A 22,971-nucleotide genomic window follows, 5' to 3' on the forward strand; every position below is an offset into this window, starting at 1 on the left:
TCAGCATTCTTTTAAGTCTGCATTAACTGATTTGTTTCAGATATATTAATGCTAACATAAAAGAAAAGCTAACAAAAAAATGGACTTTGTATGTAAGTTAGCCATGATAGAAAGTATGCAACATGTAAAATATGATGAGGCCTGATGCTGCACTGACCTAACATGCGCATAAGGCAGTTCAGAGTGATCTGGGCATTAATCCTGGCCACTTTGCCTCGCCATTGTAAAGAACGAATGTATCCTCTTTTTTTTAAAATAATTTTTATTGGAATTTTTTACAGAAAATATAAATATATAACAAGTATAGCAACAAGCAGTAATATGCAACTAACAGCCCCATAACACCCACAATTCCCCCCATACCGTAACATCACATGTGGAAGATGGAAATCGCTTATTCTCACGAGTAGGCTTCAAATGAAGTTACTGTGAAAAGCCCCTAGTCGCCACATTCCGGCGCCTGTTCGGGGAGGCTGTTACGGGAATCGAACCGTGCTGCTGGACTGCTTGGTCTGCTTTCAAAGCCAGCGATTTAGCCCTGTGCTAAACAGCCCCATCGCTAAACAACCCCATGTATCACACTCCCCCCACCCGCCCCCCCCACAAGAGAACTTAACCATAAATTAAAATTAAATAAATCAAATTTAAATAAAATAAGCCAACATAATCAACGCCCCCCCCCCCTCCCCCCACCCCCCCGGGTTGCTGCTGCTACTGTCCCAGTACCCTATCGTTGAGCCAGAAAGTCGAGGAAAGGGTGCCACCGCTTAAAGAACCCTTGCACCGATCCTCTCAGGACGAATTTGACCTTCTCAAGCTTAATGAAACCCGCCATGTAATTGATCCAGGTCTCCACGCTTGGGGGCCTCGCGTCCTTCCACTGTATCAAAATCCTTCGCCGGGCTACTAGGGACGCAAAGGCCAGCACACCGGCCTCTTTCGCCTCCTGCACTCCCGGCTCTACCCCAACCCCAAAGATCGCGAGTCCCTATCCTGGCTTGACCCTGGATCCCACCACCCTTGACACCGTCCTCGCCACCCCCTTCCAGAACTCCTCCAATGCCGGGCATGCCCAGAACATATGGGCATGGTTCGCTGGACTCCCCGAGCACCTGACACACCTATCTTCACCCCCAAAGAACCTACTCATCCTCGTCCCAGTCATGTGGGCCCTATGCAGCACCTTGAATTGGATGAGGCTAAGCCGCGCACACGAGGAGGAAGAATTTACCCTCTCCAGGGCATCAGCCCATGTCCCGTCTTCGATCTGTTCCCCCAGTTCCCCCTCCCACTTCGTTTTCAGCTCCTCTACTGCGCCTCTTCCACCTCCTGCATAAGTTTGTAGATATCGGATATCTTCCCCTCCCCGACCCAGACCCCCGAGAGCACCCTGTCACTCACCCCCTTCGCGGGGAGCGCAGGGAATCCCTCCACCTGCCGTCTAGCAAATGCCTTTACCTGCAGATATCTAAACATGTTTCCCGGCGGGAGCCCAAATTTCTCCTCCAACTCCCCCAGGCTAGCAAACCTTCCGTCGATAAACAGGTCCCTCAGCTGTCTAATGCCCGCTCTATACCATCCCCGAAATCCCCCATCCATGTTCCCCGGGACGAACCTATGGTTCCCCCTTAACGGAGCCTCCATCGAGCCCCCCACTTCTCCCCTATGTCGCCTCCACTGCCCCCAAATCTTGAGGGTAGCCGCCACCACCGGACTCGTGGTATACCTCGTGGGAGGGAGCGGCCACGGCGCCGTTACCAGGGCCCCCAGGCTTGTATCCCCACAGGACGCTCTCGCCATCCGTTTCCATGCTGCCCCCTCCCCCTCCGTCACCCACTTACGCACCATCGACACGTTGGCCGCCCAGTAGTACCCCGAGAGGTTGGGCAACGCCAGCCCCCCCCCCATCTCTACTCCGCTCCAAGAAGACCCTCTTCACCCTCGGGGTGCCATGCGCCCAAACAAATCCCATGATGCTGCTGGTCACCCTTTTATAAAAGGCCCTAGGGATAAGGATGGGCAAGCACTGGAAGAGGAACAAGAACCTCGGATGAACCGTCATTTTGACGGATTGCACTCTGCCCGCCAGCGATAGCGGCACCATGTCCCACCTTTTAAATTCCTCCTCCATCTGTTTCACTAGTCTGGTGAAGCTAAGCTTATGAAGAGCCCCCCAACTCCTGGCCACCTGCACCCCCAGGTACCTGAAACTCTTCACTGCCCTCCTGAAGAGGAGCCTCCCAATTCCCTCCTCCTGATCTCCCGGGTGCACTACAAATACCTCGCTCTTTCCTAAGTTCAGCTTATAGCCCGAGAAGCCCCCAAATTCCGCTAACAGCTCCATCACCCCCGGCATTCCCCCCTCTGGGTCCGCCACATATAACAGCAGGTCGTCCGCATACAGCGATACCCGGTGCTCCTCCCCACCCCGCACCAGACCCCTCCACTTCCCTGACTCCCTCAATGCCATGGCCAGCGGTTCAATCGCCAGTGCAAAGAGCAGGGGGGACAGGGGACACCCCTGCCTGGTCCCACGATAAAGCCTAAAATACTCCGATCTCCTTCCATTTGTGACTACACTCGCCATCGGCGCCGCGTAAAGCAGCCTCACCCATTTGATGAATCCCTCCCCAAATCCAAACCTCTCCGGCACCTCCCACAGGTACCCCCACTCAACTCTATCAAACGCTTTCTCTGCGTCCAGCGCCACCACGAACGAATGTATCCTCGAGAAACTCTTGTATCCCCATGCCCCAGTTGAGATCAGCAACATTAGCATAATTCAGTGATTGACTGGAGTCTTTCTTGGTATTTTTGGCTCAACTGTTTGCTACTTTAACAGCTGAAAATAGGAGGGTAATTAGATGGTAAGGTTGAAGGTGGTAGCAACATTCCTTTGTACAAAGAGCTAAGAAAACGGAGGATTTCTTTCATATATAACTGAACGTTTATGATCTTGGCAGTAAATTGTATTTCAATGCGAAGGAGCCCAATTAATTGTGAGTTGTTCTGGGAACACTTCACTTCCTAAATGAATTAGACTACCAACAAAAGCAATCAATGTTCTGTCAATTAATTCCATTCAAAGAGCTTAATGAAATCGATGATTAGCATCAGTGAAGCTTTTAAGAGCAGATAATTCTGTGGCTCGTGTGCTAAACCCATGAAACAAAACTGGTCAGAGGGAATTTCATAATCTTGGCGACTTTTCCCCTTCCTCATCCCGTAACAGCCTCCCCGAACAGGCGCCGGAATGTGGCGACTAGGGGCTTTTCACAGTAACTTCATTGAAGCCTACTCGTGACAATAAGCGATTTTCATTTAATTTCATTCATTGTTACAGAGGCTAGTTGTAGAACCTTAATTGGTATCAACTAACTTTTCATTTTAAATTGTATGCTGCAGTTTCAGTGTTGACAATTCCATTTATTTTATCAGTGCATAAAAAGCATGTTTAGGCCCAAGAGCCAATGCGATCCCCCGAGGCGTTGCGATGTAAATCCCGCCCACAATAGGCAGGGTCAGTTTTGGGTAAATCTGCATTTTAGAGTGAGGCAGTAAGCCTCACTCTAATGTGCTGATTATCGAGTTAACTGAGGCTTTGTGATTCAATCCTTTGCCTCGGAGATCTTGGGTGAACGCTGTTCAGCACTGGTTCTCTCGAATGGGGACCAGACAGAATGGCAAATGTGGGGGTTTCCTAGGGGATTGGAAGCCCCCAGCTGCATGCCCTTTGGGAAGGGTGGTGCCCTGGTATTGCTGGTGCCATCTGGAAACCCTGGCAGTGCCAGCCTGGCACCTTGATGCTAGCCTAGCACTGCTCAGGTGGCACTGCCAGCTGGCATGGGCACTGCCAGGTTGGCACTGCCAAGGTGACAAGTTGGCATTCTTTTGCACGCATATGATTGGGCTGGGGGTGCCTGGCATGGGTATTGGGGCAGTGCGATGGGGGGGGGGGGGGGGGGTGCCATAGTACATTGGGTCTGGGGATGAAAGATCGGGGATTATTTTGGGGCCTTGGAGATTGGGATGCCATTTAAAAATGGCATTCCCGATCTCTCGCTGCCCTGGGGAGTTCCGGCGAGCGGAACTCCCCATTGTACAAAACGGGGCTATGTGCTGCCTCTGCTGCGCGTTCCCCATTCAGGCCCCTTATTCTATGTGAGTCACGTTGAATGGCCATGTATTTCTCGAAACACGTGACTAAACGCGCTCGCAAGGGGACTTTGTTCCCTTTTGGGAGAATTGCACCCAGTGTCTCTGAAACGGACAATCCTGCCCAATGAATTTGATGCTTTTAAAACATTATGATTACGGTTCAAACAATCCTTGTATTAATTAATCAATCCTTGCATTAATGAAAACATGACCCATTGATTTAACATGAATTGGTGTTTTCTTTCCACATTTCAAAATGTGACCACTTGCACATTTTATACTGTGCATATACATTGACCCCTATTTGGAAGGATTTTTCAAAGGTTCAGAGGGCAATTTATATGCCGTGATCTATGGCAGTGGGTTGTATCAGGTCAGTGAATGTCCAGCTCGATCAAAAGGTGCTGGTTACATTGGCAGAAAAAGCATTAAATCATTTGGTTTTCTTGTGTTCATATGTTCATACGTCAATACTAGAATAATTGACATAGGGTTCAGACTGAAGCTACATATTATCATTCAGGTTGTTAGTTACACTAAGAGGTCCCTGTTTCAAGAGGCATTCATTAACAATTCAAGACATCTCTAATTTGCCACAGGGAAGGTACTGAAAACATCAGCATTTCATGATCAATTTCTTTTATCACACCATTTATAGCCATTGATGGTTAATAATTAGTGAAATTATTAATTAGTAACAATGTTTAATAATTGTTTGCCACAAGCCATTAAGATAAATGTTTGCCAATCTTATTGCTATTAAGTGCTGCCATAGAACTAGTATGGTCCAGAAACCTTTGCGTAATAATTCTCCACTTGACAGCAATGAATCTGACAACAGTACTTGCTGCAGGAAACACTGTCAGACACTGGCATCACACAAACACCGTCATTTAAGACTATTTGTTTTCCTGACTACCCTTTACTTCAATTCACAATGTCCAATACTCTTAAAATTGAGAGATTCAAAATTCAGCAATACAAAAATAAAAAATACAAACAATATTTTTTTTTTAAGAGTTCTCAAAATAACATCCTGGGAAAATGTAAGAAGTATCTCAGAAAACAACATTTATAGACATGTTATAATGTTGACTGGAATGTAATTGAGACTTTCGCCAAAATTAGAAGCTGTGCGATGATGAAAGTCGTTCTGATGTGAGCCGAATAGAATCAGTTAATTGGAGTAAACCCTCTGAGTGGAACACACAGGAATTTGTGACGCAGCTGCAGAGAAATGTAGGGGGCGGGGGGATGAAAGCTGGATCACATCGACAATTGAAGATTTGAAGTGCCATGTGCTGAAATGGAAGGTCTATTATTAACAACAAAATGCATTCATTTTATTATTATACCACCATTTGCCTGCTCTTTGTTCCTCACTACTTGATTCCTCTTCCTCCATCACATGCTACCACTGAAAAGTTCTCTTTCACTTCCTCACAATCGCTACCAGCTTTATCTACTTCCCCCAACTCAGTTTTTTCACCTGATTTTCTGACACTGCCACTAGCTTCTACTGTGACCTCTGCCTCCATACCCTCTCCTTCTGTTTCTTTTCAATAACCCGGAACTCCCACTGCAATAAAATAGCAAAGGTTTTGTCCCATTGGTCAGTTTTGATCATCATAGGCAAAATGAAGAGAGAGTTCAGCAGGATTTGTTTACATTGTCACAACCATGGCTAGTGTGCAGTCAATTCCAGCCTCGTTTGACCCAGAATTGTAATTCAGGTAAAATTAGATTTAATTTAACATACTCGAGGTCCTTTGATTTAAATCAATTTAAACTACAGTTGCCAGGTTTGTAACTTTAACACAAGTAACCCTTTATTAAGTACAGTATTATAATTGAACTGACAGAAAAATGTAACTGACTATCTAATACCCCTTTCCCAACCCCCACCTTTGAACTACCCCCACTGTCTATATACACACGCACACCCAGATAAACAACGCATGGTGGAAACGGTGGTAGAAAGGTAAAGAAAATATGAATAAAATAAAAGGCTAAAAGATCTTTGAAGCATTGGGATGACTTCCGGTTAATGTCTTTCTGACGTTCAGTCTTTTGTTTTGATACTTCTTCCTTTTAAACTTAAGATGGTTTACTCTGACAAGAGTGTCTACTTTCTCTGCAGATTCAGGATCCTTTCAGGTTTACAGCAAATATACGCCAGGCACTCAATAAAGCAATTCTTTCACATCAGCAAGCAAGTGAGAGGCAGAGAAAGAGACTGTTCCTTTCACTTCCAAAGCCTAAACACTTCTGCCAAGTTCTCTCAGAAAGCATCACACAGGGACCAATCACTGACTGTAGTCAGACACAACATTGTCTCTGGCCAACCCACCAGCTGCCAGTTATACAATCAAATGGACTTCCTCCAAAACCAGTTCTTAAAATTCACTCAGCGCCAAAGAGTGTGGCCTCTCTTCTCCAAAACCCGGGAACACAAAGTCCTTACAAGCAGGCTGTTTCAGCTTGAGCCTTCTGCTTAAAGGTGCATTCTGAATATGGTTCCACGAACCAAAAATTAATAAATTAAATGGGAACAAAAGAAATAAACAGGAAGGGCTTACAACATGAATGGTTGCCAGGGAGGCAATTGCATAGTGGTATTGTCGTTAGATTAGTAAAGATCTAGGGACCTTGCTTCGAATACAGCCATGGCAGGTGGTGAAATTACCATTCAATAAAAATCTGGAATTAAAAGTCGAATGAAACCACTGGTTATTGTCATAAAAATCCATCTGGTTCACTAATGTCCTTTAGGGAAGGAAATCTGCCATCTTTACCCGGTCTGGGCTACACGTTATTCCAGACCCACAGCAGAGATCAAATATAGGGTTGGGCAATAAATGGTGGCCCAGCCACGGACACCCACATCCTGAAAATACTGTTTTTTTAAAACAATGCCTTACCAGAAAGAGAGAAGTAGAAGCAAAATGCTAATCACTTTTTGAAAAGAAACGGACCAAGTGTAATAGTATAGGAAAAACAGGCAAATTAAATTAAATGGGACAGCAGGCTTTTTTCTGTATTCTGGAAATGTTCCATGACTATAATTATGCATTATGAAACAAAAATATACTTCAAAGATAGTTCTGGCCATGTCCTAATGTACAGCATCAAAATGGAGCCTCAAATTATGCACTCAAAAGTAAAGTCACCAGGTAGCATCTGGAAGATGGGTTTGGGAAAACAATGAAGAGATTGTTGATAAGTCTGAGCTTCAATAAAACATCAAATTTGACAGTGTATAAAGACAAACTAGTTCAATTAAAGTTGAGGGATTTCAGAACGAACATTGACTACATTTTTCCAATGAGCTGTGTCATTAAGTCTCAGTGACACCACAATTATCTTGACCTCAGAATACCCATCCCTTAATATCCTGCAACAGAAGTGTGATCCATAACAAATAAATCCATTGCAAATTAAAATTATATTTATTCATGTTTTACTTCAGTAGTGCTTGTTGAGGTTTTTTATACTTTGGTGTTTCTGGTCTGCGGTCTGTGGTGAATAATTCTAATCCTCAATCTAGTGAATTTACTGGGAATTATTGAGCAAAGGAAGTGAACTTCTAAGCACCTGTATGTCCATAGGTATTTCCAGGGATGGTGGTGGAAATCATGCCTCTTAATGGTAGGTTTTATGACGGTCATTAAACTATTGACAACATATTTAACATGTGATAATTACCTGGATTTTTCCTCTCTTTGGTTATTCATGCCGTTAGAGCAATGTGACCAGAGAACGTACATATTGAGTTTCTGAGAAGCAGCTCCCTTATTTGTGTCTACTCCTCAAATGGATCTCCTGTGAATTTAGTTGGAATAAACTACAAGACTATAACGCAGTTACCATAGGTTGAGTTCAAGGTACTGTCCAGCTAATGCCCCAAAGGGTGGACCGATAAAAGGGAGGATGGCTCAGAGGGTGATTCAGCTTCTTCCCTACTGCCAACAGACTTTTGAATGGGCCTACCTCGTATTAAGTTAATCTTTTCTCTACACCTTGTTATTTTTTTTTTTTAAATTTAGATTACCCAATTATTTTTTCCAATTAAGGGGCAATTTAGCGTGGCCAATCCACCTACTCTGCACATTTTTGGGTTGTGGGGGTGAAACCCACACAGACACGGGGAGAATATGCAAACTCCACACGGACAGTGACCCAGAGTCGGGATCGAACCTGGGACCTCAGTGCCGTGAGGCGGTTGTGCTAACTACTAGGCCACAGTGCTGCCCTCTCTACACCTTGTTATAACTGTAACATTATATTCTGCAGTCTCTCCTTCCCTCCCTATGTACGGTATGCATTGTTTGTACAGCATGCAAGAAACAATACTTTTCATTGTATACTAATAAATGTGACAATAATAAATCAAATCAAATCAAAATCAACCATTGGCACAGAGGTGCCATCAGATCTACGCAGCTGTGGGGAGGGCAGTGCAGGAGGGTCATCGCTGCCCTGGCATTCCATGAGCACAAGAATAGGGGGCATGGCTTCCAGGTACAATCAAAAGGCTACCCGAGTACAAGCTAGGCTAAGCTGGCAATGGGAGCATGGCCCGCAGATCCAATGACATTGTTAAGCAACATTGTCCACAGGAAGGGCAGAGCCACAAGCACGAGGAGAACACAGGGGAGAGATGAGTGAAGGAAGATAATGGAGGTCATAATGCTGGTGGGCAGCACGGTAGCATAGTGGTTAGCACAGTTGCTTCACAGCTCCAGGGTCCCAGGTTTGATTCCCAGCTTGGGTCACTGTCTGTGCGGAGTCTGCACGTTCTCCCCGTGTCTGCGTGGGTTTCCTCCGGATGCTCCAGTTTCCTGTCCAACGATGTGGGGGTTGGGTGAATTGGCCATGCTAAATTGCCCTTCGTGCCCAAAAAATATTAAGTGTGGGTTGCTGGGTTACGAGGATAGGGTGGATACGTGGACTTCAGTAGGGTGCTCTTTGTATGGGCCGGTGCAGACTTGATGGGCGGAGTGGCCTCCTTCTGCACTGTAAATTCTATGATTCTATACCCTTAGCATAGCTATATCACTGAAGATAGAGGTTCCCTGGAGATGACATGAAATGAAATGGAAATGAAATTAAAATCGCTTATTATCACAGTAGGCTTCAAATGAAGTTACTGTGAAAAGCCCCTAGTCGCCACATTCCGGCGCCTGTTCGGGGAGGCTGGTACGGGAATTGAACCGTGCTGCTGGCCTGCCTCGGTCTGCTTTAAAAGCCAGCGATTTAGCCCTGTGTGCTAAACCAGCCCCGAATGTTGGTGAATCAGTGTCGCAGAAGACTGTGGGCATAAGTTATTGGCCACTGCAGGAGGTGAGTTTGGAGCCAGGGAAACTGTTTGACTGGGCAGGAGTCCAATAAATAATTTGCACAATATTAAAATTTGTGGGATTTCAAATTTCTAACATCATTGAAACTCAGGATGGCAATGTAAGCATAATGTCATGTGATTGAGTGTTGGATCTAATGTTAAGTGATGCACACCAAAATAAGAAACAGGAAATAAACTACACCCTCCTTAATGAATAAGTAAGGTTTTTGAGCCTCATCCTCACAGGAAAATATTTTGGACCTTGACATCCCATCCCAATCCAGCAAGCAAAATTTCAATTCTCCACCCCTTCCCATTGACTGCAGACCACCTGAACATTGCTCCACATTCCCCTTTTACAATAAGCACCACCAACTGTGTTCCCGCCGCAGAAATAATTCTCAAAACCACACTGGCTTGATTTGTCTTCCATGATGGCTGGATGTTCAAAGTCTTAGTCCCCTTACTTCCACTGATCTAAATTATCTTTCCTACGTGTAATCTTTTTTGCCTCCTTTCATTTCCTTCCTCCATCTCTCCATTCTCTCTCCATTCTTCCCTCATCCTTTTGCTCTCTCCTTTTCCTTTCCTCTCCATCTCCCATCCCCTTCCTCTTCCACAGGTTTCTCTCTTGCTGCTCCCCCCCCCCCCCCCCCCCCCCACACCTCCCCACCCTTTCCCATCCTTACTATCCTTGGTTTCATTTCTTCTCTCTTTCACTCCATCCAACTCTCCTTATTGGAATTTGGATGAGGAAACCTCCACTCAGGAAACTGGGCCATGGCTTAGTTGAAAAATTGCCAGAAAATGATCAATAAATGATTAATAGGTAATGGCTATTACCAGAGTGTCCCCCAAGGCTGCCTGAAAAATGACCTGGAGCTTCTTAGGGTTAAAGTTCCAGTTTTCCTTCTCAACATGTAGCTCAATGTACCACTGCAGTGATTTATAGGTGCACATTCCTGGCAAAGCCAAGTGAAATTCTGTATCAAATGGGCTTTGAATTTCCACTGGGGTACCTCTGCATATCCTGCTGTTCCTTCAGGAGATCATTGGAATCCCTGAGAAAACAGTTGCCTGTTAAATAAGCAAAACAAAATGATCAAAAAAAAATTATTCACACAGTATCTTGGTTCTGCTGATTTAGTAAATAATTGATGCACAAACTGTTCATAGCTGTATTTCCCTCTCACGTTTGCATCAACTGCTACAGTTTCTGAGGTGTATTAGTTAATGCAGCCTGAGTATTAAATATACAACTTCCATCCACCCCATCCTTGGTAAAAAAACAGTTGAATTATATGATGTTTTGGTACTTTTTTTCTTTATGTAAAAACATTATTGAATTAGTTATAAACCAGAATTTTCTGAAATGTATATATATTTGCAAATGTGATGTGAGAAAATAACTTTTCACACAAGTGGTTCAGGCCTAGAATGTACTACTTGGAAGTGTGGTGGAGGCAGGTTCAATCGAGGCATTCAAGACGGCATGAGATGACTACTTGAATAGTAACAATGTTGAGGGGTACAGGAAAAGGCAGGGGAGTGGCTCTAACTCATAATGTTCATTTGGAGAGCTGGTGCAGATACAATCGGTCAACTGGCCTTCTTCTACGTCGTAACGATTCTGTGTAGATCGTACCATAACCAGTGGCTAATTACAGCTGTTTTCACCAATTTTCTGGAGTTCTACTAATTTTTCACCAAAGTTACAGCAAGGGATTGGGGCTTCCCTGCAGAAACGAAACGTTACGGCATTGAAAACATACTTGTCATACGTTAAAGAGTTAAAGTCTTTGCAAGATAAATTACCGTGCTTCATTGTATTTGTAATCTGTTACGTTTTTTTAAGAGTGTGAGGTGCTGTACTTGATTGAAACCTGGAACACAAATCAATTCAAACAAATTGACAATGCTATCTTCATGAAGATAGAATCCTCCTCAATTGTGGTAGCGCATTTGGGTATCAGGTACTGCTGTCCTCAACATCTGTTTTAAATAATTCATGAAGAAGTAAATTGAGAGCTGAAATGTTTGGTCTTAGGTATTATGCATACCTGGCCAAAGACATAACTCAAAGTAAAAGAAAAAGAGACATGTCAAAGCTGTTTGTCTTGCACTTATCAGGACACTTTGCAAGAAAACAGGTATAAGGGGAAAATAACAACTTATAATGTATAAGACTGGTTGGCAAGTCAATTTTCTTCTCATCCAGTATAAATTGTTGTTTTCCCCTTATATTGTTATTCTTACGAAGTATCCTGATGACTGCAAGATGAAAAGCTTCAAAATGCGTCATTTTTTTCAGCAATACTTGTTCTGTATTACCAAACGACTGCATAACTCATACTCTGCACTTGCTCTGATTGACCACACGTGATTGCTTTCCCATCACTCACACATGATCCTAATAACATTCAGTCTGTGTGAGCTAGGATCTCCCCAGCAACACCCCTTCCCCCGCCCCCTGTGTTGACAGTCACTTGCCTCTTGCTGTGATAACACAGTGATATGGAACTTTCAAGCCAGCGATATCTTGCACAGTCTCCAACAAAAAAAAATGTCATCTTTCTTCTAAAGAATAAGCATAGAGATATGATGTGACAGATGGGAGTGTTATACTACTGTAGCTGTCAGTGACCGTGCTCTCAGGCTGCCTGGATCTCAGCTGCTAACGCAGCATTAATTTAGCACTAGTGATCAGAGGAAAAGGGATTCAGCAGATAACACAAATCATTAACGCCCTGCCTGCTGCTCAAATTCAACAGGAAACCAAGACAGACAATAACGTCAATTGTTCTTGGATGTAATGCTTTAAAACATGGTTGAGGCAACATTTCTTCTTGACGTACATACATTGCTGATGCTGATTTTCTTTGTGCCTCCCAAACTTAATTCAAAACTCTGATGTGATACTTCAGTGATAATGCATAACGTAATATGGTACAGAACCAAAAGATCCCAAGCTGGTTCGCTGATCTGAACCAGGTTCACTGATCTCAGTCATTAATTGCTGGTCTCTGCTGAAAATATGTCTGCAGGTATGTTGAATGAAGACAACTGCATTGCTTAGTTGAATAGAAAGAGAGAAGGATGTGGCATTTTTCTCATATGGAAATGCCCATAAAAATAAAATGAATGACCAGAGAATTTCTTTACTGATGGTGCTGGCTGAGGTGGGAGTGTTGACCAGGTCACTGGAAGATCTTCCTGTCTTCTTTAAATAGGTCACATATGTTTACCTGAATCACAGAATAGGAAAATGGGGCTTTGGTTTATTGTTTATTGTTTTTTTAAAAAAAGGACGCTTTAATCAATGCTGCACCCCTTCAGTACTACACTATCATAGTTTAATTCATGTGCGACAGGTTAATAACCCTTGAAATATGCCATAACTGCAGAATTCACTTCTGAAAGAGATGGGGAGAATACTTGGAAAGGAAAACTATAAATGTTCTGTGTTTCTCATTCAAATACAGATGCAAACAGATAACAAACCAATTTTACTTTGAATTCAATCCGGATTTTGTCACACATTATTTGGTGGCAGGAGTCGTTTGGCTGGGGTACACCTCAGATAGATCATTTAAACAATACTTGACCCCTGTGACCAATAATAACCAATATGGTATGCCTTGGGAGGAAACAAAAAATGCCTGTTCTCACTGCTTTATATTGCCAACCAGAGATTGTTCAGATGATTTACTGCACATGTAGAATGTGGGATTCCCCGCACCAAGCGTTTGAAAAAAATGCATGTTATAAGTGATACCACCCCACAAACCCCAAATCCTCTCCACCCTCTATTATATTCAGTCACAATTAATTAAAATGCTCCTTCCTCCCAGCTGTCTAACGTTTCAACATTTTGGCTATTCTTAATGGACTTTAGTTTTACTTTGATATTTAGTGTGCTATTTAACTCCCAATAAATTCACAATGGATATTTCTTATGAATTAATAAATAAATGTATTGCCTTACCTTTCTCACAGGCTCCCATCTCTCATCCTAAATCTCGATTGCAGCTTTTTTTCCTGATAGTGTTGCTGAGCCGAAAGAAGATGCTGCTAAATATACCAATGAATTGCAAATAAAATAATCTGGGGAGATACAAGTCACCACTTTCACATTTTATGTGAGCTTATCTTTCATTCCCCACAGTCTAATGTGTTACAAAGCTGCAGTGTGCTTGACACCGGCTCTGTGTGCTATTGATATTGCATATATTATAGCTATGGTGATGCAAGCTTTAAAATTGTATAATTCAGTGGAATACCTTTCCCACAAATCAAATTTGATTTTCTGCTATTGTTTCTCCCACTCTACGTCATAACCCTATAGATTCAATATTGCACCCCAGCTACCCTCTTGTAAAAGCTTCAGAAGGTTCAGACGACACTTGACTCCAGGCATCCAGCTGACACCTGTTCTTTAGTCGACTATACCAACAGATGAATGCAGGAATCCCCTTCCCCATCAGGATGTTTCACTCTTTCCTTACGACTGCCAAGCTGAGGCTGACAAATGTCACCCCAAGGAAATCTCAGCTCCATGGATGGCCTACTTAGCCTGTCATTTGTACATTTTATATTTCCAGCGCAGCTCAATTTGCAAATGATGAATTAAGGGCCTCAAACACACTATTAAGTGAACAAAGTGAATGTTCGAAGAGCAATGATCATTTAATGGCCTGTGAGATTTTCTTTGGAAGAGAAGAGGATCAATGTGAACAAAAAGTTAATGCCATCAATAGTTGTGATTCCAACATGAGACATCAGTACCCTGCACAATAGCAAGAATATTACCCTGAGCATAATTCAACTTAATGGGATGGGTAGCAGCTGCTACAGCTATGGGTCGGAACACGAACTGGATAACAAAAACTACCGCAATTTTTCTTGGAATGATTAAATATATAATTCTTTTACATACAAGTTAACAGCAGGAGGAAAACCTGCTTAACATTTCTTTTTAACCTTATAATAACAAGCACAGACTGCCTTGGGGCTGCTCTCTGAGTTCTGCCCATTTGCTGCTGGTAAGGATCTTTTTAAGCTTCTGCTTATTCAACATGTAAAAATAGTTTGCTACAATTTTGTCTGATTTTATTTTAATGATTTTATTTCACAGAAGATATTTGGTTGTAGAGAATATTTAAACAATTGGCTATTCCAATGCACTCTCGGCTGACCTCCCTCGATGTATCCCCCACCCACAAACCTAATAGAAGTTTGAAATTCTGCTGCCCAAGCCCTAACCTTCAGCAAGTACTATTCACTCATCAAGTCTGTTCCTGCTGACCTACATGAAGCAATGCCTGAATTTGAAAATTCTCATCCTGGGTTTCAAACCCCTCCCTATCTCTGTGATCTCCTCTCGCCTGACAGCCCCCAAGATTAATTTACATAGATATTAATTGACATAGAATGTGCAGCACAGAAACATTCCAGTGTTAATACTCCTCGTCCCACCCTTCTTCATCTCAGTATACCCTTCAGTTCCTTTCTCCCTCGTCCAGGGGCTGTTAATACTGACCCACTCCCTTTACATACTGACACATTCCAGGAACCCTCATAAACATTTGTGCTGTGCCAATTTTGGCCACTTGAGCCAGCATGATTTTAATCTTTCCACCAGTGGCAGACCTGTCTTAAACTATCATGGGCCTAAACTCTAAAATTCCCTCCCTAAATCTCTCCACCACTCTTTAAGATGTGCTCTAAAATAGACTTCACCTGGCTTAAAATGTCCTTATGTGACTCTCTATCAGAGTTTTGTTTGATAATGTTTATAAAGCACCGCGGGACGTTCTGTTGCATTAAAAGTGTTATATAAATGCAAGGTGTTTTTGTTGCAGCAGGTTAGTTCAACTTTCAGGCATTCCAGAACCTGTTCCATGCAGATCAGCCACTGGACACACATTTAAATACCACAAGGAAAGCCTGCTAGGAATGACTGTGACAGGGGTAACCTAATTCAACATATACCTCCTCAAGGCAAAAGTCATTGTCACTAAACACCTTTTAGGGATGGCGCCTCTCCACAGGAACAGTACAGCTTCTGTATTCTAATGAGATACAGTCCATGAAATGTCTGTAAAAGTATACACCAGATATAATCCATTTATTTTAATACACTGAGACTAATCTTGTAAAGAATGTGGCATTGGTGACAGAGCTGCAAATGTACCCTTAAAATAACATTTTACCCTGGCCATAATTAGATTAATAGCATGATTTACAACAGGAACCAATAGCACTGGAAAATTACACTAGACAAATATTAGCATCCATGCATTTAACACATTTGTGTGAGATTCTATTACCTTTTAATCATAGAACATACAGTACAGAAGAGACCCGTCCACCCATCAAGCCTGCACCAATGCAAAGAAAATACTACTCTAATCTACACCATTCCCATTTCCCATAGCCTTGAATGCTGTGACATTTCAAGTGTTCACTCAGTACTTTTTAAAGATTGTGAGGTTTCCTGCCTCCCTCGCAGTGCTCCCCAGATTCCTACCACCCTCTGGGTGAAAACATTTTTCATCTAATCTCCTCTAAACCTCCTGCCTTTCACTTTAGAATTATGTCCCCTTTTTATTGACCCTTCAATTATGGGGTACAGCTGCTTACTATCCACTCTGTCCATGCCCCTCATAATCTTATACACCTCAATCAGGTCCCTTGCTAGCCTTTTCTGCTTCAAAGAAAACAACCCAAGTTTATCCAGCCTCTCTTCATAGCTAAAATGCTCCATCCCAGGCAACATCTTGGTGAATCTCCTCTGCACCCTCTCTAGTGCAGTCACGTTCTTCCTGTCGCGCATGACCAGAACTGCACACAGTAGTCCAGCTGTGGCCTAACCAAAGTCCTCTACAGCTCCAACATAACCTCTCTGCTCTTACAATCTATGCCACGACTAATAAAGGCAAGTGTCCCGAATGCCTTCTTAACTACCTTATGAACCTGTCCTGCCACATTTAGAGATCTGTGGATAAGTCATTTCAAGACCCCTCTGAGGTCCTGCCATTCTTTGAACACTCCCTTGTCATGTTATTCTTTCCAAAGCGCATCACCTCACACTTTTCCGGGTTAAATTCCATCTGCCACTGATCTGCCCTTCTGACCAATCCATCTATATCCTCCTGTAACCTAAGAACTTCTTCTTTACTGTCAACAACCCGGCCAATCTTCGTGTCATCTGCAAACATACTTATCATCCTCTCCCACATTTTCTTCTATATCGTATATATATCACAACCAATAAGGGACCCAGCGCTGATCCCTGTGGTACACCATTAGACACTGGCCTCCAGTCGCACAAGCAGTCTTCTACCACCACCCTCTGTCTCCTATGACTAAGCCAGTTTTGGAACCAACTTGCCACGTTACCCTGGATGCTATGTGCTTTTACCTTCCTTATCAGTCTCCCATGTGGGACCTTGTCAAAAGCCTTGCTGAAATCTATATAAACTACATCAACTGCACTACCTTAATTTACACACCTGGTCACCACCTCAAAAAATGTAATTAAATTTGTTAGGAATGACTTCCCTCTGACAAAGCCATGCTCACCAAGTGGAGATTAATTCTGTTGTTCAGACTTTTCTCCAATACTTTCCCTACCACCGATGTGAGACCTACTGGTCTGTTATTCCCCAGCTTATCATAAGATCATAAGTTGTTGGAGCAGAATTAGGCCATTTGGCCCATCGAGTCTGCTCCATCATTCGATCATGGCTGATCTCATTGTCACCTTAACTCCACCGTCCTGCCTGTTCTCCATAACCTTTCAACCCATTACCGATTAAAAATCTGTCTAACTCCTCCTTAAATTCACTCACTGTCCCAGCATCCACCGCACTCTGGGGTAGTGAATTCTTTGGGAGAAGTAGTTTGTCCTCAACTCCGTTTTAAATTTGCTACCTCTTATCCTAAGACTCTGACCTCTTATTCTAGAATGCCCCACAAGAGGAAGCATCCACTCCACGTCTACATTATCCATACCTTTTAGCATCTTGTATAAATCAATTTGATCTCCCCTCATTCTTCTAAACTCGAAAGAGAATATGCCTAAACTGTTCAATTTCTCTTCATACGACAAACCCCTCTGTATTTATTTCTCATGGGTACGTACCTAGCTTGCACCCTATTCATCTCTCCTTTGAAAGTTTCCCATTTTTCATCCACTGTTTTATCCACCAAAATGCGTTTCCAATCAATCTGCGCCAGTTCAACTTTTAGACCCCTAAAGTTTGCCCTTTTCCAGTCTGGGATCTTAATCTGTGACTGCTTTTTATCCTTTTCCAACTTAATATTAAATCATATTATATTATGATCACTACTTCCCAAGGGCTCCACTCTGACGTTCTCCACCTGCCCTGCCTCATTTCCTAGGACCAGATCCAGCACAGCTTGTTCCCTGGTAGGATTGGACATGTACTGTTCCAAAAAGTTCTCCTGCACACGTTGCAATAATCTCTCCCCTTCCATGCCTCACACTCTACATGTTTCCCAATCTACCTTAAGGGAATTGAAATCCCCAACTATCACAACACTACATATCCTGCAAGTTTCCATAATCTGCTTCCATTTCCTCCCCACTATTTGGAGGTCCGCAGTAAATAACAAACAAGTTCACCACTCCTTTCCTGTTTCTCATCTCTAAACATATAGATCCTAATTCAGGAACTGCATTTCTTACATGTGCTATGATGCTATCGTTGACCAAGACTTCTACACTCCTCCCTTTTTGTCTCCCCTGTTCCTACTAAAAACCTTATAACCCAGGATATTATGTATCCAGTCCTCTTCTGGCTTGAGCCATGTTTCTGTCAATGCTACTATATCATATGGCCCTTGAGTAATTTCTGCTTCCAGTTCCTCAATTTGTTTACTAATGCATTTATATACATACAATTTAACCGGCCCTTATCTCCTTCTTGCTCTTTGGGAGGCGACCATTTCTTTGTTCAATATCAACACTCAAGCCTTTTCTCAATTCCTTTTCCCTATTCCCCATCTTCTCTCTTTTGCCCTCATTGGTACTTCTAAAACTAGGCCCATTAGTCAACCGATCCATCTTCCTTACAAGTTTAAATCCACCTCCACTACACTATTTACTCTTTCCGCCATGAGATTCATTCCATTTCAGCTCAGATGAAGCCCATCTCTTCTAAACAACTTTCTCTTTTCCCAAATCTGATCCCAATGACCCAAAAATCTGAACCCCTCCCTTCGGCACCATTCTTTGACACTGGGTCATCTGTGATCGCCTTTTTAGTTCTGATGAGCGAGCCAACTACTCCCAGAATCCTCCTCAGTCACTTCTCATTACTGCCTCCTGTTGGATGCACGTCCTCCTGTTGAGCACCGGGTCCTTCTCTGCGATCCCCTTCTTAGTTGTGGTGAGGTAGTCGACTTCTCCCAGAATCTCCTGGGATTTTCCCTAATCTTACTTGCCAGTGCTTCTCATGCCCATTCTTTTGCTTTTTTGAGTTCCCTCCTGCACTTTTCATACTCCACAAGGCCCTCTATCGATTTTCTCCCTTTGTACCTGTTAAAAGCCTCTCTTTTCCTTCCTATCCAGTCCTGAATATTCGTAAACATTCAGGGTTCTCTGGACCTGTTGATCCTACATTTCATCCTAAAGGGAACATGTTGGACCTGTCTACTCATCAGTTCCATTTTGAACACCCTCACAGTTCTGCTATAGATTTATCCAGAAATAGCTATTACCAGTCTACTTTGGTCAGATCCTGTCTTAATTTAATAAAATCAGCCTTCACCCAAACCAAAACCCTTTTTGGCAGAACATTTTTTCCCTTTCCATGGCAAATTTAAAACGTACAGTGTTGTGGTTGCTATCACTAAAATGCTCCCCAGCTGCTACCTCCAACACCTGTCCAGTTTCATTCTCCAGAAATAGGTTCAGCATTGCACCATCCCTTGCTGGACATTCAACATGTTGATATAAAAAGCTCTCTTGACAACATTGCAAGAAATCTGCTCCTTCTATACCCTTACAATGTAACTATCACAATTAATGTTGGGAAAGCTGAAATTCCCTAATATAATTCACCTCAGTGAATTGTCTACATATTTGTGTCTCTATTGCCTGTGACTATTTGATGGTCTATAATACAATCCCAGCAGGGTGACTGCCACTTTTTATTCCTAAGCTCCACCTGAAAAGCCTCATATGATGACCCTTCTAAGATATCATCCCTCCTTACTGCAGTAGCAAACTCCTTAATTAATAATGCAACGGCACCTCCTCTTTTACACCCTCCCCCATCCTGCCTGAAGCTCCTATACCCTAAAATGTTGAGCTGCCAGTCCTGCCTTCCCGCAACTACGTCTCTGTGATGGCAAAAACATCACAACTCTACGTGTCAACACATGCTCTTAACGCACCTGTCTATCTATGATACTCATAGCACTAAATTAGAGGCCAACTCTAATTTACTTACTCCCTTGAAACTCAACATGTTGTGTCCCTATTGCATAAACACTCTGCATCCCTTCCCTCTGACTAATGGAGGTAGCACAGTAAGAAGTCTTACAACACCAGGTTAAAGTCCAACAGGTTTGTTTCAAACACGAGCTTTTTGGAGCACTGCTCCTTCCTCAGGTGAAGGAGCAGTGCTACGAAAGTTTGTGTTTGAAACAAACCTGTTGGACTTTAACCTGGTGTTGTAAGACTTCTTACTGTGCTCACCCCAGTCCAACGCCGGCATCTCCACATAATGGAGGTAGAATATTGGTAATAAATGGGTTAATGCCTTTGTGGAAAAGTGGAAAGGAAATTTTATATGGTGGAGTTAAGTATTTACATATTAATATTTGTGCAGTATAACTACCTAAACCCACTCTGATCTATATAAAAATATAGAACATAGAACATAGAACAGTACAGCACAGAACAGGCCCTTCGGCCCTCGATGTTGTGCCGAGCAATGATCACCCTACTCAAGCCCACGTATCCACCCTATACCCGTAACCCAACAACCCCCCCTTAACCTTACTTTTTAGGACACTACGGGCAATTTAGCATGGCCAATCCACCTAACCCGCACATCTTTGGACTGTGGGAGGAAACCGGAGCATCCGGAGGAAACCCACGCACACACGGGGAAGACGTGCAGACTCCGCACAGACAGTGACCCAGCCGGGAATCGAACCTGGGACCCTGGAGCTGTGAAGCATTTATGCTAACCACCATGCTACCGTGCTGCCCCAAAACGTTCCCCATTTTATATTTGAAGTTGTGATTATTGCAAACTTTGCCCAATTCACTCTGGCTTGAAATCCTTGTCATCCACAGTAAACCACTTGAGACCAGTGTTAGCTGCACAACCTGAACAAGCAACCAGGAAGCAGAAATACAATATTTCTCTATCCGGCTAAAAACCTCCAGATATTTTCTCTTAAATAAATATGGATACCCAAAGGGAAAGGACAGAAGCCACAAAAATAAAGGCTAAATCCTGAAACTGCAGGGTGTAAATATCTGACCAATTTAGATGTCTTCTTTGCATCAAGAGACAACGCAGCCTGTGAGACGCTGTTCCTGAGACATGAAATTGAAAATCTCTAAGATACAAATCCTGCTTCATCCAGTTTGGAGGAAACAGGAGACAACTACATGTAGTCTTCTTTCCAAAGCCTTAGTCAGTATTTGCAGTTCATATAAAGGAATACAGATTGACTTATCGCAACCACATTCCATATGGTACTTTCCATTTCTCAAAGTCAAACTTATAAAGATAACTAAAATAATGGGACTGATTTCCATGTCCTCCTCGAGTCAGGAATGGGGTCAGGAATCTTTCATAGCAAATTTAAATTTTCGGTTTAAAAATGGCCAACACAATACCATGGGTGGGGAGAGGTTCAGGTTGAGGTTGGGTTAGAACCACACTGATGTTGGGGTCACCATCAAGGGGCCTAACAGTAATTTGTTTGTCATGTCCCCCAGTATTTTGACAGGGTGGGTGGGTTTTAGAAACCTGCCTCATATGAGCGTTTGGGATACTTTGGGAAAGCCTGGTGAGGAGACATAAACATTCTGTCCAATAACTTTAAATGTCATTATTAGATGTGTTTTTTAAATGTATTCTTTCATGGTGTAGAAGGGACTTTAGTTGCCGGATTAGCTGCCTTAATACTCTGTATTCATTTTAACCGGCTGCTTGACTATATTTGATGGAAATAGGCACTTGGCAAAGCATGATGGATAATTTGCCTTATCTTTAGTCAAGAGGTTCTGTATGAAACAGTCAGAAGGTCATACAATTTAAACAAGCATACAGCTGCACACTGTTTTGCTGACAGCAGACAATTATTAATTTTCTTAGGCGAGGAACTCGAGGCCTGCTTTTCTGCTCATCTAAAGAATGCATTTTGTCCGAGATATTGCTTACTGTAACATATAAATTCCTTGCCTTACCTCTGTAGAGAGGGGACATTTGGAATGACTTTGGTCTATCTAATCCCCCTACGAACTTTGTGTTAAATAAAGGACCTTTCGCCACTAAAGTCCCTTCTACACATGGGATGTGGGTGTCAGTGGTACAGCCCTAATTCTCTTTGAACAGAGTGTCTTGCGAGGCCAGTTCAGTGAGCAGTTAAGATTTGGTGTGGATCTGGAGTCATGTGTCGGCCAGACCAGGTCACAATGGTAGATTCCTTCCTTAAAGGGCATTGGGGAAACAGATGGGTTCTTCTAATAATTGATGATAGATTTATGGTCAGCATTACGAGAATAGCCTTTAATTCTAGATTTTTATTAATTGAATTTAAATTCCACCAGCTGGCATGGTGGAATTTGAACCCTTGTCCCCAGAGCATTTACCTTGGCCTCAGGCTTACTAGTCTTGTGATATTACCATTACGCCGCCGTCTCTTCATTATGTTAGATGTGTATTTATTGCAGTGATTGATCATATAGCTCTGTCCTGCAAAGGTAAGTTGACCATTACAGTGCGTTGTGTAAATGTTAAGATGTAGTAGAGCACCTTTTCCATTGGGAAAAGTACTAGAGTGCATTTAAAACTGGAGAAAACAACATTTGGGAACTCCAGTGCCATGATCTGAAGTGGTTTAAATGTCCACAATGCTTTAAATTTCAAATTAATTGGTCTGCATCTCTCACTTATAGAAATTAAAACAGCTACCGACCTACTCTAAGATAGAACATAGAACATAGAACATAGAACAGTACAGCACAGAACAGGCCCTTCGGCCCTCAATGTTGTGCCGAGCCATGATCACCCTACTCAAACCCACGTATCCACCCTATACCCGTAACCCAACAACCCCCCCTTAACCTTACTTTTATTAGGACACTACGGGCAATTTAGCATGGCCAATCCACCTAACCCGCACATCTTTGGACTGTGGGAGGAAACCGGAGCACCCGGAGGAAACCCACGCACACAGGGGGAGGACGTGCAGACTCC

At 43.0% G+C, this 22,971-nt stretch overlaps 2 protein-coding genes across 5 annotated transcripts in view; one reads left to right on the forward strand and one right to left on the reverse strand.

The window, feature by feature from the left end:
- The window catches only part of cacna2d4a (calcium channel, voltage-dependent, alpha 2/delta subunit 4a), a 591,407-nt gene that overhangs the window by 382,691 nt on the left and 185,745 nt on the right, over positions 1–22,971 (forward strand). The window lies entirely within an intron of this gene.
- Positions 1–22,971, reverse strand: part of lrtm2a (leucine-rich repeats and transmembrane domains 2a) — a 102,065-nt gene that overhangs the window by 75,321 nt on the left and 3,773 nt on the right. Inside the window, exon 2 of the mRNA XM_038781422.1 lies at positions 13,485–13,570. Within this exon, the coding sequence (XP_038637350.1) occupies positions 13,485–13,503 (19 nt within the window). The 5' untranslated portion in view covers positions 13,504–13,570. The remainder of the gene's footprint in view (positions 1–13,484; positions 13,571–22,971) is intronic.

This window comes from Scyliorhinus canicula, chromosome 20, assembly GCF_902713615.1.
Source record: "Scyliorhinus canicula chromosome 20, sScyCan1.1, whole genome shotgun sequence".
NCBI classification, from domain to species: Eukaryota; Metazoa; Chordata; class Chondrichthyes; order Carcharhiniformes; family Scyliorhinidae; genus Scyliorhinus; species Scyliorhinus canicula.